At 47.7% G+C, this 22,348-nt stretch overlaps 7 protein-coding genes across 7 annotated transcripts; 1 reads left to right on the top strand and 6 right to left on the bottom strand.

Annotated features, from left to right (window-relative positions):
• Positions 1-7,716: 7,716 nt before the first annotated feature.
• Positions 7,717-7,923, bottom strand: HO173_002463 (uncharacterized protein; the record flags this gene model as incomplete). Its single annotated transcript, XM_037304396.1, has 1 exon — positions 7,717-7,923. The coding sequence occupies one exon, from the start codon at positions 7,921-7,923 to the stop codon at positions 7,717-7,719; it is 207 nt and encodes a 68-aa protein (XP_037168489.1).
• A 441-nt stretch (positions 7,924-8,364) lies between these two features.
• HO173_002462 (uncharacterized protein) lies at positions 8,365-8,704 on the top strand (the record flags this gene model as incomplete). Its single annotated transcript, XM_037304395.1, has 2 exons — positions 8,365-8,457; positions 8,516-8,704. 2 exons carry the CDS (start codon positions 8,365-8,367, stop codon positions 8,702-8,704), a joined length of 282 nt encoding a protein of 93 aa, XP_037168488.1.
• Positions 8,705-9,915: 1,211 nt separating this feature from the next.
• On the bottom strand, positions 9,916-11,880 carry HO173_002461 (uncharacterized protein; the record flags this gene model as incomplete). The annotated part of the gene is made up of 3 exons (XM_037304394.1): positions 9,916-9,988; positions 10,060-10,599; positions 10,730-11,880. 3 exons carry the CDS (start codon positions 11,878-11,880, stop codon positions 9,916-9,918), a joined length of 1,764 nt encoding a protein of 587 aa, XP_037168487.1.
• Positions 11,881-14,360: 2,480 nt separating this feature from the next.
• On the bottom strand, positions 14,361-15,472 carry HO173_002460 (uncharacterized protein; the record flags this gene model as incomplete). Its single annotated transcript, XM_037304393.1, has 3 exons — positions 14,361-14,497; positions 14,549-15,364; positions 15,427-15,472. 3 exons carry the CDS (start codon positions 15,470-15,472, stop codon positions 14,361-14,363), a joined length of 999 nt encoding a protein of 332 aa, XP_037168486.1.
• Positions 15,473-15,909: 437 nt separating this feature from the next.
• Positions 15,910-16,435, bottom strand: HO173_002459 (uncharacterized protein; the record flags this gene model as incomplete). Its single annotated transcript, XM_037304392.1, has 3 exons — positions 15,910-16,038; positions 16,095-16,217; positions 16,304-16,435. 3 exons carry the CDS (start codon positions 16,433-16,435, stop codon positions 15,910-15,912), a joined length of 384 nt encoding a protein of 127 aa, XP_037168485.1.
• A 916-nt stretch (positions 16,436-17,351) lies between these two features.
• On the bottom strand, positions 17,352-18,338 carry HO173_002458 (uncharacterized protein; the record flags this gene model as incomplete). Its single annotated transcript, XM_037304391.1, has 2 exons — positions 17,352-18,163; positions 18,242-18,338. 2 exons carry the CDS (start codon positions 18,336-18,338, stop codon positions 17,352-17,354), a joined length of 909 nt encoding a protein of 302 aa, XP_037168484.1.
• Positions 18,339-20,539: 2,201 nt separating this feature from the next.
• On the bottom strand, positions 20,540-21,040 carry HO173_002457 (uncharacterized protein; the record flags this gene model as incomplete). The annotated part of the gene is made up of 1 exon (XM_037304390.1): positions 20,540-21,040. The coding sequence occupies one exon, from the start codon at positions 21,038-21,040 to the stop codon at positions 20,540-20,542; it is 501 nt and encodes a 166-aa protein (XP_037168483.1).
• Between the last annotated feature and the right edge of the window lie 1,308 nt (positions 21,041-22,348).

Here is a 22,348-nt window from a genome sequence, read left to right as displayed (position 1 = left end):
CTGCTGTCATCGCCGCCATGAAGAGAACTCTAAGCAGTATTCAACCGAGCGCTCATGGATGAAGGGTCCCTCACCTATTGTCAGTACGCGTCTCACCATATACGTTCCCCCAACTATCTTGCCATTCTCTCGTGCGAGTTTTGAATCACGGGTATACTAGAAGATGCTGCCAGACTCTCTTTGGAGAATTCACGGTGGGAGAGCGAAGGTTACATTCATGCTCTTAGGGATCTCTCTGAGTTGAGTGAAGACTCACACTACGGCCTCTATCACATATCTTCTTGCTTATTGACATGACTTCAACGTCTTCAAGCACTATCTTACATGTTTTGGCTTGCCATGGAAAGCCACAGGCAGCTCCAGTGGTCAGAAGCACCGCCGCAAGGTCTGTCATTTTGATGTTGTGAGCGATTTTACATGCTGATGCGAAAAGCCTCATGAATGCGGGAACGAGGCTCTCCTCTTCCAAGTTGCGATTCTGATATGCCGCAACTCTCTTCAGATTACTCAACGAGAACCTGTCTTACGTTTCGCACACGTGGACATATAATTGGCATGTGAGATATGGCGAACTTTGGAAGCTGAAGCGCAGTCACCGTGAGCATTTCTCGGCCCCAGACTCAATACGTTCTATTAATTACACAGATTCTGTTTTAAAGCATGCTGTCCTATGGACTCTTCATGGCCAATGCAGAGATGTAATGACGCCAAGGCAATCATGTTTCCGGATGATCCGAGTATGTGAATGATCGAGTCAGCTTCGTTGATATGTATCATGAGAGTCCTCTGAAACATGGACAAAGACAAGAATGCACATGAAGTGAACCCCACCCTTGAGCGATTTGCAGCTAATCCTGTTTGGAGAGTTCTCGGTGCTACCGAACTCGTATCTCAAGTGCAGGAGTTGTACCGCATCAAGTGAACCGATCACGGACAACTCATCGAGGAACGTGCGAGCATGTTTGTCGAGGATGTCGCGCATGCCCTCGTTGCACCATGGCCCAATTTGCAGTTGAATGGGCAAAGGGTGTAAAGTTCGATTGGACCATGGATCGGTCACGACTAGGTACCACAGCCATGTCCACGGGGACGCAAGGACCGCCCGGACAAGCCACACAAGGAGAATCTGGAGGCGAATTCCGTGCTTCAGATCTAATTTTCTCCCACCCGGATCTTGAAGAATCATATGGCACTGGAGACATTATCTTCGCAAGCAGGGAAACGATATACCGTGAAGTGTGCTCCTTCTGTCGCCGAGTCGCGGATTATGCTATTCTCAAGGGTAAAGCCACAGCAAGGGCCAATCTTTCCACCTGTTTCCGAGCAACGGCTCTGTACTGGTGGTTGAACACTCTTTCTCAAGATGAGAAAGATACCATCAAGGAGAATTCTTTCGTGGATCAACTTCGTCTTTGCCTTACGTTCAATCTATTGGCGTGCATCGGATGGCAAAGGCCGCCGCTGATGCCTTTGCCCTTCAGCTCGCGGAGCTCGTTGCTTCTTCTCGCTCGGAGCTGACAAGGAGGGATGCGGTGGAGGGGGTGAGGTTCTGCATGTAGCCCCCGGTGCAGATGCCGGGATGGACCTGGGCAAGCACACGGTGAGATAGCCCTTTCAAAGGGGTATAGCAAAGTCTTCAAGAGTCTACCGAGTTGTGCTCTCATGGACGTTCGAAACACTCCAAACAGCCATGGATTCGCAATCGACGACAAGACTTGTCCCACGAAAACTAGGACTCTTCTAAATGGGACAGAACCGAAGGAATTTTGCGGAAGGCACTATTGTCTCTGCCTGCCAGCGAAGCATGTAAGGAAGGAAGACAAGGACAGGCCACACAAGGATCCCGCCAGCACACCGGCAAAGGAAACTGCGTACGTAAGTGCTACTGCCCATCCTGCATACTACCGTCTTCAGCTTATGGCCACACCGCCATGATCCTGGCTCATGGCTTGCTGCATCAGCTCACTACCGCAACCGTGAAAGAACTACGCGCTGTCTCCTCTCGACGCGCCGACGACAATCCGCCTTGGAATGTATATGCGCAGACCATCGGCGTTGATTGGACGTTATATCACACTTCTCGCAATGGGCAAAGATGCATTCGGTGTTGACATTGACGGGATCTCTCAATGACTGCTGAGAACTGTTGGAAATGCGAAATCATACTCGTCATTACGCATGTGGGATTAAGGATGTCAGGGCAACCTGGGAGGGTGTGAGAGAGGGTTTTGGAAGATCTGAGAGTACTACTGCTTCCTACTTTCTTGATTCTTCCTTCCTTGCCTCCGGTCGCTCCAAATACGTGTGAAACCCTCGACTTGGATAAGTTTTGTTCTGTATCTCTTCTCCTGTTCTTTTTTGCTTCAGCTTCGCCCAGCTCATAAGGCAGCTGTCAATCTCGACACCTTGAATGCAGCTTCAAAAATGCGAGAAGATTATGTGCTGGCTCAAAAAACAGAGTTGAATGCATGGGAGGTCTTTGCAAGGTTTACCGACTACCTCACTTAATATATCCTTACCAAAGACCTAGATCTTCAGCATCCTACTTCTGGACATTACCGAGTGCCATAAGCCGACTTCTCGAACGTTCAGTGCTAACGTACAGAGACACCATCTTCACTAACGCTGTCGGTCTCTCTCCGTCCAGCCAAGGTGCGGTCTCTAATCCAAGTGTTTTTTGTCTTAGACTTACAGATACTTCTGTGAATTACACAACACAATCAAGCCTTTCCGATCAGCGCCTGCCGAAAGGTTCCGACACATGTGAAATTGAAGGAGGATCTCACGGCTACGACTTCGTCAAGCTGGACGTTAAACGAAGCAGAGAATTGTTATCACCCAGGACGGGAAGCCAGCAAGGAGTTCGAGGAAGGAAGGAAGAAATAACAAAGGCCGACAATAAAAGACAATACTTTAACCCAACCCACATATCACCTTACCCGAAAACCTACTACCGTTCATGCTACAGACCCCCCGGACGGAGCACTCAGATGTCCGGTGCGAGATCGAGGACTTCAGGACAGGAAAGCGCTATCAGCCACGCGCCAAGTCAGCCTTATGCCTTGCACCTTACGACGACGTTTCTTCCCCTCACTCCCTTTCCTGGATCTTAACTCAGGTCCCTTGCTATTCAAGTCCGTCCGGAAAAAACGTTCAGCCTTCCAGTCCGGTGTTGCTCCCAGGTCCGTCCGAAAAAACCACTAAGCCTTCTTCCGGGAACGCCTTCTGAGTACCTGAGGAAAGCCCGAGGACGCCATGGCTTACAGGGGGGAAGTTGTACGCAGCAGTCCCAGCCAGCGTGACTGGCGGGATTTTATTTCTTCCTTCATAGCTGAGAGAAATCAACACACAACCAAAAACACCTTCTTCAGCGGAAACTGCTCCCAAGAACAACTCTCCGTATCCGGATCTGGTTCCTGTTTTCAGGCTTTGTCGACCGAAGTCCCCTTCGAACAGACCATACGAGTCTGTTCGAATCGAATTTCCTCAGCCGAAAACTAATGGACCAAATGATTGCTTTGTAGCTCGCATTTTTTGATACATCGGTTAACCTGCCCAGGATGATGACTAGACCATCTGCATGTCTCATCAGTTCCGGGACCATGCACTCAACTTGGATACTTCATGATTGTGATATAACAAATTCGCTCTCTGCAATCACTCTATGACTTTGTTCCCTGTTTCGCGAGTCATGCAGACAGCGAAGCGACTCTGATCGAAACCGCTCATCTCATTTCTTCAATAGACCCCGATCTAATTCTGGCATCTTGTAGCCTAGAGCTGAGTCAATCTTTGAGTATCATTGACAAACCGCACCCGGTGGATTTGACTCTTCTTGGTGAATGGACTAGGGCAAGCTGGTTCTCAAGCATGTTTACCACACCACCTATGATGGTACCGGTGATTTTCACGATTGACTGAAATCATCTTCGCCTGTTTTGGGATCGTGATCGCCGCAATGAGACCACCAAGACCACCAAAAGGCTCAACATCACCATATCCTTTGTTACTCCGCTGGGATGGAGTGAATATGAGGAGAAGGCAGTCACTGCCACCACTTTTGTGAAAGGCTTCTACCAATCCTCATCATTTCTGGCCAAGTGCACGCATTCTTCACTAAGGTTATAGTCTCGTTCGGTGACGGCTGTGATCACATGCTGTGGGAGGCACTAGTGCCGAGACCTTTGCTCTCAGTCGTTAACAGCGGGTGATGATTCGGAAGAGTGTTGCTACCAACACAAATTCCAGAGCTCCCACCATGACGTGTTTAACCATCTTGATACCAATGATCCTGATTGCTGAGATAGGTCGGAACGAGCGGGCTTCCGGCATGAAAACCGGCCATTCGGAGCCAGAAGAATCGTACCTCGAAGGTACCTCCGCGAATCTGTTAAGGGTGCAGGACGTGGGCTTCGGTAAGACAGTGAGTGCAAATGCAACAGACTTGGAGGTGGAGAATCTGTCATGAGTGCTGGGTGGTACCAGGGCTTGACAACAACGCTAGCTTTATTCACGAAGAGAGCATGTCTTTCGGTTGCTTCGGGTGTTGCTTTGGGTTCCATCAACTCATGTGGACTGGGAGATGAGGCTGAAGGACAAACGGCTTCCATTCCGCTGTGCAGTGTCTCAAGTCTTCAGAGCCTGTTCCGGCTAGCCATCCCCGATGCGGAGAGGAAAGTTCCAGGACAAGACCAGCAAGCCCCGAGGATTAGAGTCCATGCGTAATGACGAGGTCGCGCTTGATGTCACGGACTTGCTTGACGCGAAGCGTCATGTTGTGTCAGGCATTCCAGAGGAATCGCTGACTCTGTTGAATAGCAATTCTTTCAGCAGTATGCCAGAATTTACCCCAAGGACGACCAGTATAAAGCTTGCACCGGGCAACAGGCACCTGCAAACCTGAGGAACCATCTCGCGGCCGCATGTTGCCTCGCAATGACGTCCAGATGAACCTGCGTGTTATTGCAGTCTTTGACCAGTGCGAGACTGAGAGCCGTACGTGTTGCTGGTGGAACTGTTATTGTCCATCCTTCTACCAATTTTCAGCTCGTGATCAGTTCGGCAATGGAGTTGATTCAGAGCATGAGATGAGACTCACCCGTCAAGTCTACGTCTGGTCGTTCGGGACTAGATCATATCTTTCATTTTCATCTTCTCTTACCCTAGTATTGGAGGACGCTGGTTACCCACTGATCCCAACAAGTCCCATTGAGCTTTTTCTTCGTTGCAAGATGAATTGCAGTGTAATGCGTGCTTTCATCGACGAGATAGCCAATTATAGGGCTATTCTCAGGCCAGTGCCCAGGCTCTGGCTAGAGGAAGAGAAAGTACAAAGTTGTCCTCCGTCCTTGAGCACCGTTCGGGGAGTCTACAAAGACAAACATAGTCTATGACGCTGCGAGATACACTCCACCAGGGCATTAGTCCTCTTCATTGGGCAGTCGTTTGCTCTTGGGTTACATCAGTTTCAGCCTGTGCTATAACGGTCGTTTTGCAATCACTGCTAAGCACTTAAATGGCGCTCATGCAATCTTCTAACAGCGAAAAGGCCGCCCGTGACCGTGTAGAGAGCACTGCGCATCAATTCGACAACAAGAAACCCTACATCAGTAGCCCGACTATCGGTTTGATCTTGCAGGTGAGAGACGTCGGTGGCACTCTAAAGAGTTAATCATGGTCGTCATCAGCAGCAAAGGCGGCGAATGGGTCAGTCTATACTTCTTACGATCTTTCTCTGGTCTATCAGAGCTACTTAGGCGTCTCGTGGGACAAAGACAAGAGCAAGCCGGCAAGCGGCCAGTATACCATGAGCAAGACGGGACTATCATCGGAGTGCAACGAGATATAGTGGTTGTCATTATCAATTGACTCTTTCTGGCATGTGGCGTACATCTTATTCCTGTGCATTGGGTCCTCTTCGGATTACTCAACGAGAACTCTGATCGTTGGTATCCCGTTCTCGATGCAGCTTGCGGTGTTCTTTGCTTTGAGTTTTTCGCCATCCTCACGGTATGTCTCGTTCGCCTCATGAAGCGTGCAGCAGAAGACGGGTCTGGTGTTTGAATACGATCAGTGGGCGCGCGTATTGGCTCCGCCGTACAGATCCCATTGTTGTTTGGATCCACATTATCCTGTCCCTCTCCTTCATCTTCGTACAACTACATAAATCTGATGTTCACCAGAGTTTCGGCTATGGCTGCCGTTGGTGGTTCTTCTCTATGTTGTATCATAGAAATTCGCGCAGCTGATATTGAGAGGTTCCAAAAAGAAAGCGGATATCTCGAATGGAGTCACAATGCTTGCTGATTTGTATCTTCAGGCACAGAGGCAAACAAACGTTTGTTTATACAGATATGCTGGGGGGTAAAACGCAAGCTGGCTGTCCAGGGAGAGATTTTTGGCTGATATACCTGCGAGTATGGCGCAGGAGCTTGCAGACAATGGGTTCTTATTTTTATTCAGGATTCTGCCAGCTTTTAGTATCGTCTTTACTTGAGTATAGTCCGTCATTCTTCGTGCCTTTCCATGAGCTTATACTTTACCGCTCTCGATGAATCTTGTCAAGGTCTTACACCACACGGAGTTCAATACGGCCTTATACTTCAAAGTTTAGTAAAAGTACACCGTTGTTCCTTCGCCACGTGTATCGTCACCTTACAAGCATGGCTACCACCTCTCTACTTCAATGATAGGCCACCCTTGATGCCTTCATCGCCTCAATCGTACAAGTTCCTTATATCTTCTCCTCTCTTTGGGCATACATAAGCGAGCCCCCTACCGAGTTCCAGATACGGATCGCATGATCATAAGAATCCTACCGAAAGATAAGAAAACTGCTGAAAACGCGGAGTGTCTGTGCATCAATGGAGCAGGCCAGATCATGTTTGGTTTTCACTCTATGGTGGAGAGTGAGCGGATCTGTGCAGAGCATTTGTCTAGGTCTAGGATCGGGAGAAGTACAACGAAGTGGTTTCGATGGACCGGGTGCTGGTCAAAATTTGCTGCATACAACGGCTATTGAATCTAGCCTTGTTATATGCTGTGGAGACGGCGATCAACCTTGTTGTCGCTGCATATTCTCGAGCCCGTCGAAGGGCTTGACCGGTCATTGTCAACAGAGGCAGCAAATCACGAAGGGCCACCAGTGAGATCAAAGTGATCAAAGGCAAGAAAGCCATGACCGCTTTACTTCGGCCATTCTTCGAACATTGATGATGATGGCGGTGGATTTGGAACGTAGATCCGAGGTCTAAATTGCAGAAAACAGGTCATGTTGGTATTTACGTATCATCGAGTTACACCGGTCTGAGTTCCTGGAACCTGGATTTCGACTTACGAAGGGTGGTTAGTTGGAAATTTCATGCCGCATGGGGCACCTGCCGTCCGAAAGGACAAGGATGGTAACAGAGATTTCGTGGTCTGGAATACCTATCAGCTACACGGGGACGTGGGAGAGCGTATAAGATTCACGCGAAAAGTGTCTGCCGTTGCTTGGAAGAACCTACGGGATAGATTACACCCCAACGAGCGCATCAAGGACGCCAAGGGGAAGACTTTTCAATACTGGTGCCTGGGAGACATCTGCCCCAACGACTACGGGATCACAGGGGACTAGGACGTTCTCGGCAACTTACCTCCGAGAAAGCGATAAAAATTCGAGGAAGCAACGGCCAAGACGCCCAAATCTAACCCCCACTCGCAACGACAGCACCGACTTTATTCAAGGAACTTTCGGCCGACCTCGTTGCCCGCCACACAGCCGTTCCCAACACCACTACCAAGCTCTTCTAGACCAGCAACTCCACATCCTGTCCCAGCACCAGCACTCTCATCAAGCTCTGAAACGGATTTACAAGAGCGTCGGCCGCTGACCTGGCTCGACGAACGACTCGCGGAGGCAAAGAGCCAGGAGGGTATGAGCATGGCTGGACGATGATCAGGCTAAGCGATGGGGATACTCTGTAAGCGCCCACTGGGTGGCCCGAGTGACTAACCGTGCTTTAGCTAATAGCTCCTTGCAGGTTCATGCCTTCCGGGACCCTGCATGCAGTGTACACACCAGTCGATTGCTTGATGACTGTTGGGAATCTAGACTCAATGATTCTCCAGAATGAACAGAGCGTTTAGTTCTAGCATCTGAACACAATCAAGCACGGGCTTTCCTCGGAGATTCCGGCAAGCGGCACATGGAGCTTCGAGGGCGAAGCATTTTTTCATACTGGGGTGAGCGGTGGAAGGGAGGCAAGGGCTTGTGCTTATCTAAGCACCACAACTTTAGCTAGACATACCCCACCTCTGCATCGATAGACCTAGCATCTCACATAGCACTCAATGCCACACCATTGACCCCTTGCTTAACCGAAAATGACCCAAGCTCACCAGACGCGGCAGAACTTACGGAACCGACTGGGCTTTGAAGAACTCTCAGAGCCTGATCATGGCGTCCAAGATGCCACCGTGCTGAGTCAGATGTATTCCTTTGCTTGACCCCATTTTCTTCGCATCTGCATACCAGGCCGAGCAGCACGAGTTCTGGAAATGGAAAAAGGCTTATCTCGACCTCGTTCCGGCAGAACCAAAGGCCAAGCAAGCACACGAAGACGAGATGGAGGCATGGGATCGAGACTTTACAAAAGCACCCTACACCGTGGACGAATCGCAGATACAGATGCTGATCCTGGGGACTCGGAAGACAGTGGACTGATGGAACCAGGGTCCAGCGCGATGCCGACATTGAATAGAGGCTCTAGTGGCAAGAGGGTAGGCGATGTGATGCTGGTGTGATGAATGATCCTGATGCTTGTGGCAAGGGTTTTGCTGATGGGTCGTTGCGCATCACGATTGACTATGCCTTGAGAGTGCTGAGGCTTGATGAAGTCACTGTGGAGATGAGAGAGGCGAATGTTGAAATGCGTGGGTTGATGGATAAGAAGTCCCAAGCTACGCCACCGAGATCTGAGTCTCTCGAGTTCGGGAGTGAGTACCCTTACCGATGCAGAAGGGAGGATTGGCTGGGGGGCAAGATAGTGTTCTTTCCTTGAATCAGGATGCAGCTTCAAAACATACACCGCCCATCCTGCTTCCTGGCCACTGGCGCCTTCACAAGTACTGGGAATGATTTGATCTGAAATGTAGATATACCCAGCCTCGTAATCGATGGGAAAACTACCGTTGTGATTGTGTTTCTGATAGAGGACCTTGAATTTTCTCAGAACTTCGCTCATCCTGCTAGGCGATCTGCCCTGCCCCCACCCCGCTGACGATTTCGAAACGTATGGTGTTCTGAGCGGCATGATACTCTTTAAACCTCAATGGCGGCCTGTTCAGGTGTCAAGGCACAGGATACAGCATGTCTGCCCCAGCCTTAACCTTCACCCTGTCATCCAGCGTAGGGTGAGGATATTGTGCGCCCCCTCCCCCCCCGGTGCCCACCTGGAGTACACCTAGCCAGGTTAAGATTTTAACGTCGCGCGGATCTTTGAGTCTTTGCCATCATGGGTCAGTTTTGGATCTAGATGGTCTTACATTATGTGGAAGAGATGCGGCTAATGTATTGGTCCAATCACGTTGAAACTGCTTCCAGGTATTTGAAGAAGTTGAGCTTTTTGTCAGACATCGATTCAGTTATCTTCAAACATTCACTCACGTAAACCATTGCTTTCGACGGCGACACCGAAACGTAATATAAACGAACGAGCTCGGCTTACGTTAGATGTTTACATACTCGTATTCGCTTTGAAAACACCATCCTCAGCCGATCGCGGCGATTCCCAGCGCCTCTTTTTACTCTTCCGCCGCCTCATCGACATACGGATCTTCTGCTACTGGTATACAAATATAATGATGAGTGACTCATCTAGTCATACTTGCCAAGCTGACTCTAACAGGAGACAGGATCCCGCTATCACACTATGATTAAGCGTTCAGGTTAAGTGGTGACCTGCATGAGAAGGAGTTCAACTGCGGGTTCTTGAACGAAGTGACCAACCTATTAAGCAAGGCAGACATGGTCAGTGAAGCTCTCGTCTCAAATGTTCATGATCTGTCTGGGTCACTCACCCCTCGACTGCGGCATACATGCCCAAGCCGCACATGGAGAGCGAGGCGAAGAAGTAGAGCACATGCCACACATTTTGCGCGACTCGCACCGGGCCACCGCTCAACAACCCACGCATCCAGCGCTGCGCTGTCGTCCCGTGTCTGGTCACCTTGCCCGTAATCGGATCGAATCCTTCGCCTTCGCTCTCTCGGTGCGCATTATTCTGGATATCGTACCCCACCGCAAAGAGCGGCGGAAGCGTATATGTCAGAGTCAACAACGCTGAGGCGGAAATCACACTAACGAAGCCGAAGTAATCTGGAATCGCTGCTGCGATGATAAAGGCGATGGTCCACCAGACGGGCACGATGGCGGCATAGAAAATTTTGCCGCGGCGGGTGACGAGAGGCGGTGCACTGAAGATGTCCATGAGGATGTTGTTGTAGAAAACTTTGATACCAATGTTACCATACAATCCGGCAGCGATGATGGCGGTGATGAGGGAGATCATGTTGCCGGCTGTTTGCCAGCCATAGACTGAGACGCCTTGATAGCTGATTCTAAGCGGTAGTGAGATGTTAGTATGAAGACCTGCTTCAGCGCTAGGAAGGAGGGTCTTGGCGAGATTGTGAGGGGCCATGCTGCCAGATGATTGTGTGCTGAATGGTGTCACACTAGGTGTTGACTTACTGGTAAGAATACTGCCCCTGGAAATGATAGACGTAGCATCCATAGATGAGGTACACGCTATAAATGAAGAATTGCGCTCCCCACATGGCTTTCAGGAAGTCCCTTGGCCGTTTCATCTCCGCTAGGAACTCGACGAAGAGCTGCGCTCCTGCGTAGGCAAGCACGCCGGATAGCAAGCCGTTAATGGACCCCACGAGATTCGCGGCAGGGAGCCCCCCATAGTGGATGACGGGCGGGTAGTTGCCTTGCGCGTCTGGGGTTATGGTGGTTGGGTCGACGGTTGCGCCTGCTGAGCCGAGGACGCTAATTGCGTAGTTTGGAGGACTGTGAGCGATCACGCCCATGGTTATGAAGATGACTAAAACGGTCAACCAGACGGAAAAGTTGGCCACCAGGCCGTAATTTTTGAGAGTGCGGATCTGGGTCATGAAGAAGCCGGCGATGACGAACAACAGGGGACAGATGATGTAGCAGAGGCGGAATTGGGAGACTTGGCTTATGTTCTGGCCGTATTGGATTGTCACTTGGCCGAGGAGGAGGAGTAGGCCCAAGGTTTGTAGGATGTTGGTCGCGTAGCGGGCCGTCGTGCCCCAGGTCCGAAAGGCAAGATCGCCGTAGTTGCGGCAGGGGAACTCGTAGCTGTCGAGGCCAAGGAAGACGTGCCAGAGCAGATAGCCGGAGTAGCCAGCCATGAAGCCGAAGACTGTATATAGGGCTATTCCAGGACCCCAGCCAAGTGTGCCCATGGCAAAACCAACGCCGTAAGGGCCGAGAATATCGGTCGTGATAAGGTAAAAGGCGGCGCCCGAAGATGCTGTGCGCATTGCACGACTGGCGTTTGTCCATTCATCGCTGGTAATCTGTAGGCGGTCACTCTCGTGTGCGAAGTTGACTTCCGGCACATTCCCATCAGCGGCAGCTTCAATTGGGCGTGCGTCCTTGTTCGTTGAGCGATTGATGATTTCTCGCCATCGCAACTTTGGAGATTCGAGATGCTTCTCTTCTTCTCTGGTGCGCCGCGCGTAGTACTGGTACTCCTCGAATGTGACAGCGGGGTCGTGGAGTAGGCGCGCCTGAGGGCTGATATAAGTGCTTTGCGCTACTTGTTGCTCATCCGGGGAGCCTGCAAATTCCTTCTTCTTCTCGTCCATGGTGCTCTGAGGCTTAATCTATATATGTTTTGTATATGAATATACAAATCTGTACATGAATTTATATGTATGTGTATAACTATGGATTGTGCATAAGGGGAGAAGCTTATCGCTCGTGGAAGAGAGTAAAGTAAGCAGTAAGTGGAGCTTACCTACTACTCCTCAATCGTTATCATTGCTAACTGGTTTAGGTTAATGTAGAAGCAGATGGACGCCGATCTTGGCGGAAATGCGCCGGCCGGCGAGAGTTGTGTTTGTGATTGTAAGATCTCATTCATCAATATAAATCGCTGTAGGTTTGGCGCTTTTTGCCTGCTCTTTGCTTGTAGGCTTTGTTGTCCGGACCATGGGCTGCAGGTAGGGAGAAGAATAGACTGGGGACGCGGAGGTGAAGGGATTCTCCAGAAGAAGAGCTGAAGATCCAGAGAACACAGCCAACGGACCCCCTTCATGCCCCACAGTCCCGGCCATCTGTGTATGTAGTCACCTGAAGTAGGCGGTGCGCTTCTACGTGTTGGACTTTGGGCGTGGGGGTTTGCTGTGGGCCAGGAGCGTTCAGAACTACTGGTCGGCACCCCCATGCTCACCCAGCTCTCTCGCTAAAGCGGCGACGCCCGCGGGAGCTTCTAAGCCTAATCCTGCTTTATTGTCTGCCCAAAGTCTCCCAATGTATACCATCTAACTTCACACAAAGCCAAGGTATCATCAGCCAAATGTTGACCTTATCAGATGGTGTCTTGCCCTTTCCGAAGCATCTTATCAGTCAGACAGATTGCGCGTCCTTCCTCGTCCAGCTTTACCTCCACAGTCAGTGAAAGCCTACTCCGAGCGCAGAACAACGACTCCCTGGTGACTGTGACCGCGCCTCCGATCTCAACGCTGCATGCATGTTCTAAGGCCAGCGTTGCACGGGACTTGAGACAGCAGACGAGCTTCAGCGCACCTACGGCGCAAGAAGCGGAGAGCGCAGGATATCGAATGATGTAGAGGACAAGAGGGTCAAAAATATCGAATGGATCACAGTGGGTAGGGCTGTGGAGGATCGTCGGGGACACGAATGCGAACGCCGCGAAAGAGGAAAGGGTACAGCGATAGGGCATATGAGGGAGGAGGCCAGGCCGCCAACCCCCAAAGAGGCCCTTTCGGCAATGACTGCGGCCAGAGATCCTGGGCGGGAGTGATTATGAAGGTAGGGACAGCAAAATTGGGATATCAACATGCCGCCGCAGAATGGGGCCTTAAAGAGATGTTGCGTAAGCATTCATGGACTTGACAACCGGTGCCAGACCGCCTACTACAACAACGGCTCAAGCAGGCATCTCAATCACCCCTTCTCCACCACCGCCCCACCGGCCTCATCCACAGCTTGCAGCATCCCAACCGAAGGAGTCAGACTCCTATCTCTCCCCCAAGCAGCAACAGTTGCGGCCTACGTTCCGTCCAACTGAAAGAGATCAAAGTCCCGCTGTCTACCCAGCGGATAGTCGGTGGCTCATCTCACGTCCACGGTATCATACTCCCGCGTACACTCCGCAGCTTTCAGCAAGACATCTGCTTCCCCAATATCCGTGCCCTGGCTCAACGGCAGAGGGCCAGTGTTCGAGTGCGGCAGATGTCCTGTGGAGTTTACTTTGGTCCACTATTGAAGATAAAGGAGTTGGTTTGCTTCGAGGCAAGATTGTTGGCTATAGAACAGGTCAGGGAAGCAAGGAGAGCCCTTCACTTCTGTCTCTTTTTTGGGCTCAAATTGTCATAGTGGGCAAAGATACTGTCCAGGATATACGTATCTTGCCCCAAGCTTCCATGGTGATAGAGATACTCCGATACCGGCCAATATGGTCGCTGAAGATCAGCTGCACATCATTGAGCTCATCAGTTTTGGTTGTTGGACCAATGCCGGATGTAACGACGGCCTCTACGATGACAACGCGCGGGTATCGTGCTATCGTAGACAGTGTCGTTGAAGCGGGCAAAGAGATTCATGACAACGCGGCGAGGTTGCTATAGTTAGACCAGTAGGTGAGGCTGCTTGGAAATTGTTGCCGCAGAGAAATCTGGGGAAGGGCACTGCGAAGGTAGTTTTAATTGGTAGATTCGGGGCGACGGGATTGACTGAAGCTTCCGACAGAGTGCTCGCTGTTGCAGAGATGGCGGCGAGGAGAAGGAGAAGGAGAAGGACATGGCTGAACAAAAGCCTTTTTGGCCGTGATCCATGAAAGGGGATACGAACATCTTGGGCGGTCCCACGAGAATGGGATCCTGTGGGTGAGAATACTCTGGGGCCATGCGGCTAGGGGATGAACGCCGTACATGTCAATGTATGCGAGATCTGGTTCAGATGGCGCATCAACACGTGCAATTTGGCTTGCATATGAAAGACCTGGGCAGCGCTAGTGGAGCCCTAACCCTACTGTCGGAAACCCCTACAAGGGGCCCTATTGCGGGGCCCTAGAACTTGTTTCTAGGAGCGCGAAGCAGGCCTAATCGCATTTTCCAGGTAGCAGGTAGAGTATATCGTCTAGTCTACTAGTTCTGAAAGTAGTCACCTCCAATGCCTCCATATACAAATCCTTCACTTTCCCCTCCTCTAACACCTTCAAGCCTGCAGCCGTAGATCCTAACCCAATCTATCAGTATCACAAATCATGCCTCAACGCACTCGACTCACCTCCAGGCGTCGCGACTTTACTCCTCACCTCACCCGGCGCTTCTCCACTCGCAATCAGCTTCGACAGCCCCACCATACACGACGCCGCCATCTGGAACGCTTCCCCCCTCTCAACCCCTTCCCGGACCGCACCCTCCACCAACCCCTCCACCGCCACGGACAAAAACGCAAGACCCCCCGCCGTCATCGTCGCACCCACCGCCTGCAAATGCTCCGGCCACATCTTCACCTGCCCAACCCGCATGAACAGCGAGTACACGGCGTTCAGCGCCGCGGGCGGGTGTCCGCGACCGGGCTCCTCGCCGATCAGCGACACGGATCCCCGCACCGCGGCTGACGTCCCCGCCGTCACGCGCACGACGTGGCAGCGCCGCCCCTTCCCCTCCCCCTCCTTCTCCTCCTCCCCCGTGCCGTGGTATATCGCACCGTACAGCTTCGCGGCGGGCACGCCGCCGACGACGCTCACGAGCGTCTTCCCGCGCAGCGCGGCGGCCATGCCGGGTGCGGCGAGCACTGGGCGGTAGGCGTGCGGTTCGATGCCGAGGATGACGACGTCGCCGCGCTGGGCGCCGAGGACGTTTTCGTCGGCGAGGACGGTGACGAGGGGGTCGTGGGAGAATTTGGCGGTCAGCAGCGCGGCGCTGTTCGGGCGGTGGACGCAGGCGGTGAGGGATGTGGGCGTGATGATGGCGGGCTTGGACGGTGGGGATTGGGTCTCGGTGGTCCCGGGGATGGGGCAGGGGGGTCGGAAGTCGGTGGGCTTGCTGTTGGTGAGGGAGTCGAGGATGCCTTGGAGGATCGCGGAGCTGAGTTTGCCTGGGTGGAGGGTGAGCGTTGTTGGGGGGGTGAGTTTGGTGGGGAGGTTGGGGTCCGCGTACCGCAGCCTAGGAAGGTGATCCTCGTGGGTATCGTTTCGACTGACATCTTCGTCTTGCAATGATCGAATGATAAGGTGCGCGGGTTAGATAATAGGTAGATGAGACTCTGAAGTCGAGATGAGCAAGTGATCTGATGGGCTTATACAGGGGGGCACTTTGTGTATAGTGATCCTGTACGAACGTTTCCCGCTTCGATGTCAAGTATTAGCCAAGTAAAAAGATAGAGGTTGGGCGGTTTGGTAAGAAGAGGTTGCTGGTTGAAGGGATTGTATCCGAAATATGAAGACTGATAACGGCGTCACTAGGTATGTACTAGGCTTCTTAGCTGCGGATAGATAGCTCGTAGATGTACGGTCTAAATCATGTGATACGATCGTCAATGCCGCAGCATTGGAAGAAGGCATTAACCAGCGTTATAACAAAACGGCGAATATCAATATGAAACACCTTTCCTACTTTGCAACGCTGCATTATGGAATGAAATCACGATTGACGTTTATTTCTTTTTACTACTAATGAAGCATGTTCAATTGGCTTGGTGATGCACCTTTCTCTAATCCTTCTAATTACCTCTGATATGACGCCCAAACTGATGAGACCCATTTCAGGATTCTACCACGCCTCTTGTCAGCCTCGATTTCAATCCACGGAACGAAGCATCCACGTACCTGGCTCGCGTAAAACCCAGTAATGGTAGTTCCGGGAGCAATGACCATTGGTCTCAACGGAAGCTCATCTGGCGCATCCCCCGCAGGTTGAAAGTGGAAAGAGTTTCCGTAATTTGTGGAAATCTATAATACTCAATGAAGGTGATGAAGATGTCAGTGGGTAAGACCTAGGCAGCGTCAAAAGCTGGCAACTAAAGAACCTAACTTGCCTTGAAAGACCTCAATTTCCTATGTCCGTAGAAGCTTTGTGCGGGTTCGCCATACAAGCTTTTAAGATCGACAAGATTGACCTCAACCGTCTCGATAATTTCCCCTCCGGGGCCGTCAATGGGAAAGTGCATGACTTGTGCATATTCCGTGAACTTGTAACGGCCTAGCTTGCGACGTTCGACCGGGACGTGCTCTGTGTTATAATGGAATTCGATGCCACACAAAGACCCGAAGAAGGTGACGGAGATTTCGGTCAGAGATCGAAGAAAGGTACCACTAGGGCCTCCAAACAAAGTCCAGCACAACGGTTGATATCTACCAGAAGAAGGATCTTCACCCGCAAAGGAATCCTCATTCAGATACAAGGCGGGGTTGGGAATTTCGGGATATCATAACGCAGTGTTTCGTAACGACCTGCTTTGTCCCATCGACGTCTCAATACGAGACGGTAGATTCTCGGCAACCCCTAGACTGACCATCTTGTATCCCTACCATATCGCGTGAGCCATGGCGGATGCCAAAAGAAAGGAAGAGATAGCGCATATTTGCTTACATCGAATCCTGCTTCTAAAGCAGCGACAGGCCCACAAACTGCGAGGCGCTGTGTTTTTGGCGATTCATCCGGACAGCCAAACCATTGTGATACATGTCCGTTGCTGGTAATTATTTGTAACGCTTGGATGCCTCTTGACCCTACCGCCAAGACAAATCCTTTCAAGACTGTAACATCCTGGAAGAGCTCTTTCCCCTCTGCCCTATACCCCAAACATATATCCGCCCCTTTGCTGGGAATAAGACGTATTCCCGCAATGTATCCTGCATCTCCAATCCGGGTAATGGAGACGGCAATCCGGGAAAGAAGGTCTGGGATGGAAGTATTTCGTTTGTTGAATAGACGGCAGCCTTCGTCAAATCTGCGGCACCCAGCAGGTTCCTCCAGCCTCACGTCTCCAGCTACCTCCGTCCATCTCAAGCCGGCTCGGCTCAGGTCCTGATGAGACGTTTCGGAAGAATTGTGCCAACGCGTGTTTAGTACATCCGAAACGCTTACTGAATCAAGGCCCAAATTCTCTTTCTGTTTTGCAATCCAGGAGGGCCAAGGGCATCATTCGTGCGGCGATACAGCGATCTCCAGTCTCGACGCTCCTGGCTGTTTTGCGTTTCAAAAAAGAAAGCACGGTCGGCGTTGGCTTTAAACCTGGAGGCCCAGAAGTGTTGACTGGAGAATATGTGGACAAATGCCCTCGAGGCTCGACGGAGACTCAGAACATCTGCACTTGACAAGTAAACGGCCATTTCTTCACGAATTTCCCATGGAAGTCCAACAAAGCAGTCCTCTCGTTCTGTGATGGACCCTGACGAGCTGAGCTCCTTCCCACGTGGTGGACTCTGCGAGCGCTCCTTCAGCAGCCGTTGAATCTCTGGCACATCATAAGGGTTCTCCCGAGCACGCTGACACGTTATCGAGACTTCGTCTCGCTCGATAAGCCGGTCTTCCCACGGATAAGAGTTTTCATAGTCGAGGAAGACTAGCCCACCGTAATCGTGGCCCCAACTTACACCGCTCGCTTGAAGTGGAAATGGCAGCGACTTGCAAACTTCCAGGAGACGTGCCAAAGGGATGGCTTCAGGGTTGTAAACGTGCTGTAGAAGAGACCAGCAAGCTTCATGAAAGACGAAGCCATGCCGACCGTGGGTCGCATGTTGCTTCATCACAGCAAGCTCGTCCTGCCCTGAGAAGGAAGTCCCGGCGTCGTTCCATCGCACACCGCTGTCAGACGGGACGATCCATACCCCGCCGCGGGGGTTATTATACAGGCCAACTCCAGATACCCAGGTCCCGGTAGGGCTAGAATAAACTGTTGGTGTTAGCGTAGAGCCTTCATGCCCCAAGGGATGAGCATCTGTGATGACGGAACTTTAGAAGAGACACTCACGGGCGCGGAACTGTTGCAGCCAAGACTCGGAGCTCGTTTCTTCAAAATCCCAAATGTAATATCCACAAAGAACACAGGAGTAGATAACGGGACTCATTTTATTGGACGTTGGCAATCATAGTCAAAGATATTTCTTGGTGTGAAAGCGTAGAAGAGAGAATTTGAGTTGGGGAGGTTGCCTCAGTCGCTCAGAGTTCGCTAAGGTTCTTCGGGTTAGCGGCCGTCACTAGAGAGCACTCACCTCATATATATACCCGGTAATGTGGTAATGCACGGTCTTAAATCCGACAAATCCGAGAGTGAGTTTTAGGGAATATCCTCTCGAAAACTCATCTTAGACTTATTTACGTCTCGTTACGCGACGTAGAATTTATAGAACTTAAATAAATTTTATTATATTAATATATAACGTTATTAATATAACTACGATTTCTATTATAAATTAATTCTTTATACTCGATAAGTTTAAGTTTATAAATTAAATTTTTTAATCTAATTTCGAGATTAAATTCGACTCTCGAACTTCGAAAAGTAAAAATATTTTATTTTAAGATTTACTTAGAATTATAAGATTAATTTTTAATAATTTTTAATTTTAAAAAGCGTAATCTTCGATCTATAATTTAAAAGAATAATTATAAGATTTTAATAAAAAATAGTAAAGTTATTAAAGGGTTAAAAGTAGAATAAGAGATTTTAATAATTACGAACGCTAATTTATTTACTCGCGATAATTTAGTCGATCTAGCTAAAAGACGTAATAATCTTAAATTAATAATTAACTATATATATAAATTTAAGATTTTTAAGCTTAATTCTATCTTATTCTTTTATACGAGTAAAGATTTATAAATTAAATTTATAATTATTTCTTTTAATTAGAGCTATCGAGCGAACTTTAATAAGCGATATTTAAATTCTTTATCTTTAAATATTAATAAGACTAAATTTAGTAAATCTTTTTTTATTTAAAAGCCTATATTATATTCTATAATTTAAAAAAAATCTTAAAATTTAATAGAAAATAAAAAGTTATTTTAAAATTAAAAATATATATCTATTTTTAATTAGAGCTATCGAGCGACTTTAATAAGCGATATTTAAGATTCTTATCTTTAATAATTATAAGATTAAATCTTAGAATTTTATATTATTAAAAACGTAAGCTATAGACTAGAAACTCTAAAAATATAATCTAAAAATTTTAATAGAAAATTATAAAGTTATTAAAAGATTAAAAAGTAGAATAAGAGATTTTTAATAATTACGAACACTAATTTATTTACCGCGATAATTTAGTCGATCTAACTAAAAGACGTAGATACTATTAAATTTATAATTAATTATATATATAAATTTAAGATTTTCTAATTTAATTCTATCTTATTTTATTATATATATTAACGAGTAAAGGTTTATAAATTAAATTTATAATTATTTCTTTTAATTAGAACTATCGAGCGAACTTTAATAAGCGATATTAAATTCTTTATCTTTAAATATTTATAAGATTAAATTTAGTAATCTTTTTTTTATTTAAAAGCCTATATTATATTCTATAATTTAAAGAAAAAGTATTAAAAAGTTAATAGAAAATAAAAAAGTTATTTTAAAATTAAATAATATATATCTATTTTTTAATTAGAGCTGTCGAGCGAACTTTAATAAGCGATATTTAAGATTCTTATCCTTTAATAATTATAAGATTAAATTTTATAATTTTTATATTATTAAAAAGCGTAATTTATAAATTATAATTAAAAAAAAAATCTAAAAATTTTAATAAAAAATAATAAAGTTATTAAAAGATTAAAAGTAGAATAAGAGATTTTTAATAGTTACGAACGCTAATTTATTTATCCGCGATAATTTAATTAATCTAATTAAAGAGCGTAGATCTAATAAAATTATAATTAGTTATATATATAAATTTAAGATTTTATAGCTTAGCTCTATCTTATTCTTTTATATATATTAATATACTAATTAATTCTTTATACTCGATATACCTTTCTAATTAGGCCTCAGCGCGCCTCTCTCCGCACAAATCTACCCTACTGCCTACAGGCACATAGATTAATCAACATCTTTTACACCACACCACATATATGAGTCAAACTATAATGATTCCTTAACAGTCTAGATCAATAGTAGGACAGCAAGTAATGAGCCTTAGGCCATCACCGACTGAACGAGACCAGAATCCCGCGTGAAATGATTGTCCTCCTGTCCCCCTTCAATGTTTTCCCGCTTTCTCGCAGTCCATCTGAGGGGAAGTGCGCGCCCAGACCAAAGAGTTCAGGAGGTCTTCGCAACGAGTTCGTTCAGAAGGGCTTCGATCTCGGCTTCGTCGTCCTTGAATTCGTAGTATCTTCCGTTGGTGCCAGGATAGTCTCTCAATTTTTCGTCCTCGGGTTCCATGAAGTAGAATCGCGAATAATGCCCAACGGTGGCAATGGCGTAGAGAGTTTTTTCGTTCTTTTGTTCCTTGCGCACAAGCGCCAGATAAAATGTTGCCTGCTCGACAGCTTCGGCCCACTTGGAACTCTGAGACTCAAATTCAACACGCTTGTCCTCAATGAGAATGACTTTCTTGAGCATCCCGTTCCTGACGTATCTGATACTGATATCGGCTCGTTTTTTGATACCAGTCAAGGGTCTCGTTTCCTGCTCCAAGCCATAATTCCTTGGGACTGTGAAGAAGAGCCCCAAAATGTTGATCCACAGGGAATCAACATCTGCTTCTATAGAACCCTTCTTGAGCTTGTCATAGTAGGACTTGATGACAGGGTATTGCATGTACTATATATGTGTGATTTGGAAAGTCCGCTTGCAAGATAATGGCAGGGTAGAGAGCGGGCTTACCGGCATTCTAGTAAGCGCTGAAGGAAGACTGACAATAAGAGGATATTCTAGGCTGGGTGTATTTTGATACCTTGGTTTGACAATGGAGTTGTTGCCGAAGTAGCAGAAGGAATTTGCCTTTCTCTTAATCTTGGATTGTGTTCTGAGAGAGCTCGGAACTGGGCGGACCTTGAGGGGTATCTATAATCTTCAAGACGGTCTTGGGTCGCATTATCGTAGCGCCGCAGTCCTTCGGGCCAGTGTTGAAGGTGGTGCAAATTAAATAATTGGGATTATAATTATATCTAAAAGTATATGTGGGTTAGTGTTAAAGGTGGTGCGTTAATACTCGTAGTATTTAGAAGTAAGTAACCTCGCTTAATAGCGCCGGGAGAGTTAACTAATCAAACTACGATTTTCGTAGTAAGCTAAGTAGTTTAATTGATTAACTCTCCCGGCGCTATTAAGCGAGGTAGCTTACTTCTAAATAATACGAGTACTATTATTAATCGAATACTAGCGTAGTTTTATAGAAGAATTACTAATTTATACTCTAAAAGTATAAATTCTTATCGAATTATATCTCTAATTATTAAATTATACTTTTATATTAAATTTCATCTAAATATAAGATATAATTCGATAATTTACTATTACTTAAAGTATAATTTACAAGAATCTTAAATAATAGCTTTTTAATATAAGAGAATTTAATAAAGATAATAATAGAGGTAGGCTTACTGAGCGTCTAATAGTAGTCGTTAACTTAATTATTAATAACGATAGTATTTACGCTACGTAACGGGGCGGGATCCGAGACGAGGTTTAACTCTCGAAGTTTACCCCGCCCCGTTATATAGCGTAGTAGAAATTACTTCTTCGAGGGCCCTACGGGGCTCTATAAGGCCTACGAGACCCGAATAGAGGTGTCTATAGCGTGAAGTGCGGACACCCCCGAGCTCGAAATTTCGCCCACTCGGCTTTCGTCTGATATTTTTAGGCTAATAGAATTCTCATCAAATGCGGTCGAAGAAACTCCCTTATTTCTATAATCGAATAAGCGGATTATCTCCTTCGTAGTTTAAGGTTACTTTAATAACTTATCAAATTATACCCCAAGCAATAATAAATTACCGAATCATACCGTATATTTGAGTGTAATTTATAATTAGGGGTATGATTCGGTAATTAGGGGTATAATTTGCCCGTGGTTTTGCCGAAGGCATCTCCTACCTTTACCACTCCACAGAATAACCAATCAAT

Source organism: Letharia columbiana, assembly GCF_014066305.1.
Source record: "Letharia columbiana isolate WasteWater2 chromosome Unknown Sc0000005_s0, whole genome shotgun sequence".
NCBI classification, from domain to species: Eukaryota; Fungi; Ascomycota; class Lecanoromycetes; order Lecanorales; family Parmeliaceae; genus Letharia; species Letharia columbiana.
This window is presented reverse-complemented; position numbering and strand designations above follow the sequence as displayed.